The 11,256-nt window shown below is 39.2% G+C and overlaps 1 protein-coding gene across 2 annotated transcripts in view; it reads left to right on the forward strand.

Annotated features, from left to right (window-relative positions):
* The window catches only part of prox1a (prospero homeobox 1a), a 43,413-nt gene extending 37,184 nt beyond the window's left edge, over positions 1-6,229 (forward strand). The window contains exons 7-8 of one of the 2 annotated variants that reach the window (XR_005205882.1): positions 5,495-5,814; positions 5,994-6,229. Coding sequence is in view for 1 of the 2 variants with exons in the window: in XM_037762507.1 (XP_037618435.1) it covers positions 5,495-5,680 (186 nt within the window). In the remaining variant the exon portion in view is untranslated. Of the gene's footprint in view, positions 1-5,494 lie in introns of both variants that reach the window. The other variant, XM_037762507.1, reaches the window with a different exon arrangement.
* Positions 6,230-11,256: the final 5,027 nt, after the last annotated feature.

An 11,256-nucleotide genomic window follows, 5' to 3' on the forward strand; every position in this document is an offset into this window, starting at 1 on the left:
TTCTGCAGTGGTGTTTTCACTGCTCAGATAAGATAATATAGGATAAGATTAGATAGATAAGATATACTTTATTGTCCAAGGGGAAGAGTTGTTTGGGACATGTAGTGCTGCACACGAGCTGCAATCAGCTTAAAACATGCATAGCCTAAAATGTATTCCAGTGGTACACAAAATACGCAGTAGAGAACATATCAAATGTTGCATATTTTCTGAGAAAAGTCTATATAAATACTAAATAAATAAAAGCTCATCCTCTCTCTGTTTATTGCAAACAAGCAGCTGCTTATAACGTAGAATACACCTTATTGTTTTTTCCAAGAAATAGCAAAACTACACACGTTTTTAGAGCTGTAAATTAAGTTAAATCACTACTAGAGAGCCCTTAAATCAATATTTATATTCATTAAATTGTTTTTATGGTAATTGTGGTTCAATATATTAAAACAGAACAGTTTCATTTGTTGGGAAACACTTGCAAGAAGCTTCCTCTTTTGAAATGAATGTGGCTTTGTATTCGTCCGTAATATACTTTGATAAAAAGGGCCGCACATTTCCACCCATTATAAAACTTAAAGAAAGGCTTAACACTGGTAAAATGAGACAGTGAAGTGAGACAGAGATGCAGATGATGACACCTAACTGGATACATTTGCAAGTAGCTTGCAACACAGCGGGTAACGGTTGAGGACAAGCAGTAAAAGAAGCCTGAATGCAGGTGATGGTTCTTTAAAGCAGCAAATGTTTCCGTTTTTTCACTTCAAATATCTGAAAATAAGTGTGATGAATTTGCCTGTTAAGCATCATAAACACTCAGTAAGTTTGTGATTCCTCATCCGACGACGTTTCCAAGACGAGATTGAGGGACAGAGGAGCCAACGAGGAGGACGATGAAGGGAGAGTGGGGATGAGAGAAAGGAAAAAAAGAGGGAGGGAGGGCGTCCCAGTAGGCCTCTTTGTTGGGCAGCGATGTAGAGATTTACAGGCTCTTGTCCGTCTGTGTGTGTGTGTGCATCTGTGTCTGAGTGTGTGTGTGTGAAGAGAGAGTAATTGAGCCTCCCTTCATCCAATATTTACCCACCAAACCGGAGCAATCATGCGAATTATGTTTACTGGGAACCAAGTGTCTTTTCTTCCTCTTTATCTTTCTTTCTCTTTCCCACTTTCCCCATTCCTCGCTCGCTCTCTCTCTCCTGGCAACTAGACGCCATATCAAGATCCAAGCCAGGACTAAATGACACACACACACACACACACACACACGGGGGAAACAGGCCCATCTGTATTGATGATGGCCTAATTTAGATCTCTTTATTGGACTGATTTACGACGGCCAGACAAATCTGGGCATCTGGACCCAAGTGTGTGTCTGTATGTGTGTTTGTCCAGTTGAACCGGACACACAATATCCTTCATTTCATTCTCTCCGCTTGTGTTTTCCTACCTCTTTGTCAATCGGCGGCGTCCTTTTCCCCCGCCGCCACGTTCTTGTTTGAGTCCTCTCACCGCTGCAGCGATGACGTACGCCATCCTGAAACGTTATAAAAACACAACAATCACCACGAGGCAGTGCCAGCGCTGCAACACAAAGACACAAGGTCACTGACTCTCTTGCTGTCCTACTGTACGTGGAGGTTGGTTATATCTCAATCGCTGCGCAAACAACGGACAGACAAGAATGAAGCAAAAGCAGAGTTGAGGGGATTACCGTCAATCAAGGCATCCAGGTTTTGTAGCTACAGTCCCTGAATGTCCGGTGCTTCACTGATGAAGTGAAGAGGTCAAAGATCAAGAATATTCACATCAGCTAGGGCAGGGGTCAGCAACCTTTACTATCAAAAGACGCAAAACATTTGAGCATTGTGATGAAGGTAACACAGTTTATAGTCTAAGTATATAGTATATACTGTAAGTCTAATGCAGTGAGGGCCAAAGAGACAATGTACTACAGAGTATTAGGGCCACATTGAGGGAAAAAAAATCGGAGATTTACAAAATAAAGTCAGAATATTACGACTTTTTATAGTCGTAATATTAAGAGAATAAAGTCATAACTTTACGAGAAAATAAGGCTTAATATTATGAGAATAAAAGAAAATAACATGTAAAATGACTACTTTATTCTCGTAATACTACGACTTTTTTCTCTTAAACTTATGACTTTATTTCTCGAAATATTACAACTTTTTTTCTCGTAAACTCCCTACTTTATTCTCATAATATTACGACTTTTTTCTCGTAATATTATGACTTTATTCTCGTAATATTAGCCTCATGAGGCTCTGGAGCCGCAGGTTGGGGAAAAATATTAAGAAAAATAGTTCTGGGAAGACGTCTTTTTTTAAAGGAATACTTCACCCAAACTTCACTGTTTGTTGTAAACATTCCTCACAGTTTACGGACCGACTCCGTGGTCCAACTTTGACGAGATTGTACTTGCAATGAGGAATTATCTGACATTTTGAAAGCGCTCACGTTTTTGTTCCACCTCCAAATAAAGCGATGTAGATGATCTGGCATGTTTACAACCTTTCTGATTGTCTCGCCACTCTCGGACTTCGATTTCAGCCGTGTTCCCAGATCCAAGCAGTTACAGTGGCGAGTATGATGTGACCGTAACTGACAGAAACAACTACGAAAAATACAACCGTAACTTTTCCGTGTAACATCTATCACGTCTGCATCGGCGTAGATATCACCTGTAAAGTTGAATCTTTTGGTGTGTGTGTGTAAGGGAAAGAGAGCGCGTGTGTGTACAGTAGTGTCTATAGCAAGACAGTGACAGAGGGTCTCATTGAAATAACTGTGGTCTCAAGGGGCCAGCTAAAAAGAGAGAGAGGGTAGGTGAGGGTAGACAGAGTATATGAGAGTCCGGGGAATCATTTAGGGTGTGCATGTGTGTGTGTGTGTGAGGGGTGATTCATCCGTTCTGGTGGCGGCTAACCTTGGCATGTCCTGCCACGCGTGACGGGGTTACACCCAGACGGCACTCTGTCGTCCTCTAGGTGTGTGTGTGAGAGAGAGTTTGTTGGGGTGTATGGGAGCATGCACCTTGTCTGGAAGAGTGTGTGTGTGTGTGTGTGTGTGTGTGTGTGTGTGTGTGTGTGTGTGTGTGTGTGTGTGTGTGTGTGTGTGTGTGTGTGTGTGTGCATCTGCATGCAAGAAAAAGAGACAAAGAAGAAGAGAGAGGGGGGAGAGAGGTTGTTTAGTGTCTTTGTATGATCTTGCCCCCGGGAGAAAGGGCAGAAAAAAGAATGAAAAATGTGTGTGTGCGCCATTGTTCTGCTGTCAAACAGTGCTACGAGCACACACGCAGCATTAAAACACACACACACACACACAAAAAGCCTTGTGATGACAGTATATTTATGCCTGCGTGTGGAAAGGACAATTGGATCCCTGCAATCCCTTCGTTCTTGTTTAAACTCTCACACACACACACACACACACGCAGTGACAGATCACAGACAACTGTTCACCTGCCATTGTCAAGGACCGAGTGTGTCATCTGTCATGTGTGTGAGCGAGTTCATAAGGAACACTTGACACCACACACACAGCTGGGGGGGGGGGGTTTCAAGAAAGGGGAAGTCTGTTTAGAGGAAGTTGACAACTGAAGAAGAACTTGGTACAGAAATAGTAATATATGGACACCTGAAACACACGCACACGTAACCGAATTCTTCATCAGACTCCGTCACAGAATCACTTTTCTGAACGCAATCTGTCCGTATTCTAGAGATGGTTGCATTTCAATTATCATTTTAGACATGTGGAGGTCTCCTGGAGGTCTTTTTTTGTCTTTTTATGGCCGTGGCGCAAACCATTTACTCATTAACAATGTCAAAGATATATTCTATTATTATTATTATTACTGTATATTCTATTCTTACATCTCAAATGACTTAAACTAATCTTCATGTTGCGCTTCAATATTCAATATTCTCAGTTTATCCAATCATTTGCCTCAGTTTAATATGATTCACATAAGTAGTTTCAGTTCAGTTTCACAGTTACGTAAGACATGATGGTGATATGTGAAAAAGGACACCCTAATAATGTATCTGGAGCTTGAGAATAGGGGCCCAGACACGACGCAGATAGTTAACATATATTTGAAATACTAACTAATACTAACTAACTAAAAAGTGCATGTAATGTACAGTAACATTTACAAGCTACAAAACACCCAAGACTAACCAACTAACTACTAAATGGTCCCAAAACATGTATTCCATCAGTCTAAACAATGATTGAATAGGTAAGAATCAATAAATAGAGACATGTGGCAAGTGGAAATAAGAGCACAATTTAAATGGATTTCAGTTTGGAGTAAATAGTTTAGAAGTCCCCAGCTGCTTAGGGTATTCAAGGTTTAAAGGGAGAGTTCAGGTGTTTCTCAGTGGGGTTGTATGAGCTACTTCTCCATAGTCAGTGTATTAGCTACAATAGATGACGGTCGGCACGCCTCCAGTTTTGGAAAAACAGACAGGAGTACCAATACGGGAGCAAAGCGATGTACTGCTGTGGATGGGGGTAGCAGAAAAACATATTTTAGATAAAAAAATCGAGTGTACGCTATATTTAAATATTTTCACCACTTCACCTTGCCGTCAGACAGATTCCAACGGGGAACTGAAGCTGTTGTATCCATCTATACTCTCACCAAAGCCACCAGACTCCATTGAAAAAAACAGTAATTTTACGTCGCAGAACACAGGGGTTGCTGGTCTCCCGCTGCCTCGATCGGTTAGTTTGTTTGTGTTATTGTGAGACTTTGGTGAATCCGAACTAACCCTTTAAAACACCAAAGTCACACAATAACACAAACAAACTAACCGATCGAGGCAGCGGTAGACCAGCAACCCCTGTGTTCTGAGAGGCGAAATTACAGGTTTTTTCAAAGGAGTCTGGTTGGCGAGAGCATAGATAAAGGTTTCAGATCCCTGTCCGAAACAGACTGTATAGCAGTCTGACGGCAAGGTAAACCAGAGAAAATATTTCTCAATATAGCGTACACTTAAACGGATATTGATTCTTTTAGGTGTCTAAAATACATTTTGCTGCCCAAACTATCGCTTTATCATATTTTTTTTTAACAACAAGCTCTGAAAACTAAAACTATTAAAAATTCTAAAACATACTTTATGGTCAATAATATGTGGACACTCCTGTCGACAAAAGTTTGTGTCCTTTTACTGTCGAGCTCTATGGTGTTATCTTGCCTTACCAGAAGAGTAGAGGCTTAGAGCAGCAGATTAATGTGCAAGGTTTTGGAATAAGATGCACAAAAATTAACAAACATACACATGTTCATGCAGAAGTAACACAGTTCTGTATTTATAGTATGAATACTGTATTGTTGCTTTAAATTTAGGACAAGAAAGGGGAAGGTGATTGAAGGGAAGTTCCTCTTCAGTTCAAACAATCAAAGCGGACACGTCACTCATGATTTCCTTTTTCTTTCTACTTCCTCCTTTCCCTTTTCCTCCCTCAGGTTCCTGAACGGTTTATCGAGGTGTCCCAGGTGACTCTTCGCGAGTTCTTCAACGCCATCGTGGCTGGAAAGGACGCAGACCCGTCCTGGAAGAAGGCCATCTACAAGGTGATCTGCAAACTGGACAGCGAGGTTCCTGATGTGTTCAAATCCCCCAACTGTCTACAAGAACTCCTCCACGACTGACCGGGGCGAGGAAGGGAAACACGAGCAGGACAAACCTCCACGGACCAAGAGAAGTCAGACTAGTCTTCAGTAAAAGGACGTTCATGACGCGACGCAGAGACTTGAAGTGGTTCTACTTGGAGGCTTCTGGAGAGGTTTGTTGATGGTTGTTTTTAAAGACGATCCCGCCCTCAAAATGTTTTATAAAGAAAAAAAATATTCCTCTTGTATGAGGTCGAGGGCTCGAACTCAGAGTCAGACAATACTCAAATTAACAAAGACTTTTATAAATTAGAAGCAAAACGGTAAGAATTGAACCTCGTTGCACTTACAGAAACGCTTCTCTTTCTCCACCTCGTCCAAGCTCGCTCTTCATCCTCCTCCGGAGGAACAAAAGGATGAGGAAGATGACGGATCTTCAACTTGGGGTTGGGAGAGATCTAAAAATAAAGATGATAATATATAAAAAAAATCTTTTTATTGTGGATGTTTTTAAGTTACATGGACATTTTTGAAAAAAAAAGGTGATGTTTCTGTATTTTTTCTCCTTTGTATAAGCGTTCTCTTCTATGGACCCTCAGTCACTCGCATAGATACACAAACACACACTTACTCTTGAATAGGAAAGCACAGTAGCATTCCCAAATCCTCACCTGAACCCAGACAAACTGGACATGAATAATGAGTTGTTGTTTCTTTTTCCCCTCCTCTTTTTACTGTACTGAGACTTACTGGCTGTTTGTTTTGACTGTGTGGCTCTCCTTGCCCCACCCTCCCCCACCCTCCCATGGCCGCCCCTCTTGGCTCATGTTGCATTCAGGCACCCAGAGCATCATTTATTCATTCAATCATTTATTTATTTTCTTTTTTTTTATTATTATTAAATCTGTCACATCTAGATAGTCCAATTTCTACATTTAAGAGTTGAAACAAATAGGGCTGGGCAATAATTCAATACGATGATTTATCTTCTTTCAATAGAATCGTATTGTGTTGAAATCGTATATCAAGATAGACACGATTACGTCGTCTAAATTGATAATAACGAGCGCATACTTACTCCAATTTCTCAGAAAATTGGATCATTTTGCACTGAAGTTCTTAATTAGATGAGAAAACAGGAGTATACAGAAATGGCTTCACCATGTGGTTATTTCATATAAACTGTATCGAATTACCAGAAAACCTGCTATATATCGTTAACGAGATATGAAATGACCTACATCAGGATAAAAGATGGAATACTTTTAAGCCGTCATGAATCAGATTGATCCGTTAACCTCAATTACAGCGCTTATTTTACTAAATTACTACAGACAAACATGGAAATGCTAATATTAATAATTGAGAATGGCCCCTTTATTCTTTGTTTTCATAAAACAGATATTTTTTAAGTTTAAAAGTTGTTATGTATGATTTTAGGGATGCACCAATTGTGAAATTCTGGGCCAATACCGATGTTTAAAATAACAATTTGGCCAATAGCTGATACCGATGTTGTTGTTGTTATTTATTCCTTTTTTGTGCCGGGGAAACAAAGAAATAACTGAGCTGTTTTAAAGTCATTGAATTGATGGGAAAGATTATTTTGTAATTTTTTAATAACTAACACAACATGTAGCCGGCATAAAATTGATGCGACACAAACTTATTTGCCAATAGGCCAATGGCAGTTAACAAGGCAAACATCAGCTGATACCGATGTTCGGCCTATAAATCGCTGCGTCCCTAATGAATTGTGACAAAATTATGTACAAAGCAGGATATTTTACATTTAAAAAATACAATTAATCAATTAATTGATTAGTTGTTGTTTTTTTAAGAAGAAAAATTCTAAATTCTCTGATTCCAGCTTCTTAAATGTGAATATTTTCTGGTTTCTTTACTCCTCTATGACAGTAAACTGAATATCTTTGAGTTGTAGACAAAACAAGACATTTGAGGACATCATCTCGGCCTTTAGAAAACACCGAATTACATTTTTCACCATTTTCTGACATTTTATAGACCAAACAACGAATAGATTTTTTGAGAAAACACTCAACAGAATGGTCAGTTGCAGCCCTGCTTATTTTACTAAATTACTACAGCCTGACAAACATGGAAAATGCTCAAATTGATAATGATTTGTCTTTACATAACAGACACTTTTGAAATTTTTATTTTGTGATGTATGATTCAAAGTTATGTACTGAGCGGGACATTTTACAGTTAAAAATACACCTTAGTGTCAAACTATGTAACAGTGACACTTAATTAACATCTTTTTGGTATTTCTGTACTGCAATATCTGACAGAGAAATACACCAGTATCTGCTAGGGCTGTCCTTGACCAAAGAAACTCTAAGTCAACTAACACTCATACGATTTAATCGATTAGTTAATTTAATCGACAGATCTGTAAAACTGAGTTTCTCCACAAAGAATCACACAAAAGCATCACTTTAAATCTTGTGTTTACCAGAGATGTGCTCAGAAGTTTCTTAGAAATAACTCACTGAAAGCGTAAAAAACGACAAATCGACTAAAAACATCTTAGTCGGCTAAGACCAAATCAACCGATCAGTCAACTAATTGTCAAAGAGGGGGCAGCCCTAGTATCTTTTTGTTCATTTTTTTTATAATTTGTCCGTTAAATTTCTCAGAATGTCCAATCTGAAAATCATATTTACATCAATTTGTGATTTCAGTTTTAATGCAAAGTGGATTTACTGTAATGAATCATTGCTGTAATGATTAACAGGAACCGAACCATTCATTCCAGTTTCATGTGCTCCGTAGATCACTCTCTAAGCGGCGCGTCATTCCCACATGATTGCAAACACAAGAATCATTCTTCATGGTGCTCTTTGGCACTTCACAGTGCATTCTTTTTTTTACGCATTGACTGGATTCGAACACTTGCACAGAGGATTTTAACACTTTTAAAACCACTAGAGACCAACTGTGGTACAATCAGCCGTACTTAAAATTGAGCTCATGCATTCAGAGATGTCAAAATATCCAATTTTATCCCCCCCTTCGTGCACCGCAAGTAACCGAACCATTGGAGAAACAGATATTTCTCTTTGCTCTGGGTGGCCAAGAGGGGCAGCTGCACCGGCCGGGTCATGTGTGAAGTGTTTTAACAGCAGAAAAAAAAAGACATAGGACAAAAATGCTGATATTTGTAGCTTGTATAGATGTAATAATTACTCTGATCACTCTGATATTGTTATTATTTATAATTGAAATAATTATTCCTATTAATGTTATTCTGATGATTATTATTATTAATGCTTGCTACAGATTTGACCAGTGGTTTACTCATTGTTTATCCATCACACTGCAACATGAAATAAATTATTCTTTGAAAAAAAAAAAAAAAATGGTGTCGTATTTGCAGTGAGCAGAGGTGTAGAGGGCGTTGACCATGTGCCTGCCCACACGCACCAAATCGCCATCAAGCCAAGCAGTAGCTAGGCAACATGATGGCCACTTTAACTCTGTCCATGCCCTCCCGTCCTCCCTCTCCCGGTCTCCCTCTCTCTGGATTCTGTATAGGGGACATGTGATCCCTTGTTGTTGTTGCTGATGAATTGAAAAGAGGAGCGCTGTGTGATTATTGTCAGCACAAAAGCCTCAAAAAGCTGCTGACGCCTAGATTAGCCAGTACAAAGACGCAGGGACACACACACAAAAAGACATAGGTGCAGACTCACGCTCGTATACACACAAAGGCACAGGGACAAGGCCCGTCTGCCCTCGTTGCCCTACCATCCTTCTCGCTCCTCTATCCGTCCTCTGTTCATCCTCTCTCATCACTGACATCACCTCTCCTGTCTCCTCTCCTTGCCTCCTCTTCTCGTAGGTTTCATCCCTGTCCTCCTCTCGCACCACTTATACCTCCCTAACACACACCGTGCCCTCTGTGTGTTGGCGCCAAAACGCCAACTGGCATCACACAATGCCAACCAGCATCACCAGCATGGGATAAAGTGCCAGCACTCAATGTGTCTCTTTTTTCCTCCTCTCTCTAGGTGTATAAAACATCCCTACACACACACTTCTGTGCTCAAGTTTAAATACAATCCCAACAATGATACAGCAGCATTTCTATGTAATAATTCTAGATAGCCACAATGAAGATAATTGCACAATAAACTGTTTATAGGCTTCTGAAAACTCACAAAACAAAAGTATGAAAGTCCACAGCTATACTAACGCCTCTGCTAGGCTGCACTTCACACACGAAACACAAAGTATAGCTGAGGCTGAAGGGAATGTCATTACTTTTGCAGGTATTTGTGGTCGTAAACCAACGTATTGGACAAACTGAAATGTCCAATCTCTGGCCTCACGTTACCTTGCATAAAAAATATAAAAATTTACTCAATACACTGAAAATACAAGAGAGGTGGAGAGAGTCTGTAAACTGTACAGAATCTGTAATCATCTTAATATGTTTTTTTAATGAAAATGAGAATGATGATGTAAAAATGATCATTCCCTCTGATATCTCAAATCATATCGCAACTGTAATATCAGTCAAAAGTATTTCCTGTTTTAAATATAATAAGACCAGTATATTGCAACTCCCCTAGTTCCATGTTGTGAGGTACACCGACTTTAAATTTGGAAAAAAAAGAGAGCACTAGTATCAGTATCAGTACTCTGAGATGAGGTATCAGGAAAGTTGGATCAGCACATCCCTATTACACCGATTTTGATGTTTGGTTTTGTAATCTGTCTCTTGCAAGTGAGATGCTAAATCTCTGGAGTGCCCCTATAAAGTGGCAATAGACACGTTTCTTTTGCTTTAACTTATTTAAGTAAATGTTGATTACACAATGTAATGGCTATAAAATACGACGGAGATTTTATTACGAGAATAAAGACATAACTTTACGTGAAAAAAAGTCGTAATATTACGAGAATGAAGTCATAATATTACGAGAATAAAGTCATGAATTTAGGAGAAAAAAAAGTCGTAATATTACGAGAATAAAGTCATAACTTTACGAGAAAAAAAGTCGTAACATTAGGAAAACATATTACCAGCGACCAACAAAACGGGCGAGAGGACATAGCAGCCTGAGCCTGCTTCTGGACGGGTAGCAGCTGTTTGTCTCGCTTTATTTCTTCGGAATAAATACAGTTTCTTGCACAATCTTTTCCAGGTCCTGATACTGATGATAATGTGCTGCTGATGTACCAAAAGATGAAGTATTTCCTTATTTGTGAAACCTTTACAAAAGTAGAACTTCACAAGATGCTCCACGTTCCTCATTTTCACACAGGCGGCACGCTGCTCTATTTCCCCTCTGAAATAACACGTAAAACGTATGACTTTATTCTCCTAATATTACGACTTTATTCTCGTAATATTATGACTTTATTCTCGTAATATTATGACTTTTTTTCTCATAAATTTATGACTTTATTCTCGTAATTTTATGACTTTTTTTCTCGTAAAGTTATGACTTTATTCTCGTAATATTATGACTTTATTTGGAATTCTCAGATTTTTTACTCTAATACTCCGTCGTAATAAAATGATGACACCATCAGGGTTTAGTCTGGTTCCCTATAAGCCTTGCTTTCAATATTCAATTCTC

The sequence above is a fragment of the Sebastes umbrosus genome, chromosome 24, assembly GCF_015220745.1.
Source record: "Sebastes umbrosus isolate fSebUmb1 chromosome 24, fSebUmb1.pri, whole genome shotgun sequence".
Classification (NCBI taxonomy): domain Eukaryota; kingdom Metazoa; phylum Chordata; class Actinopteri; order Perciformes; family Sebastidae; genus Sebastes; species Sebastes umbrosus.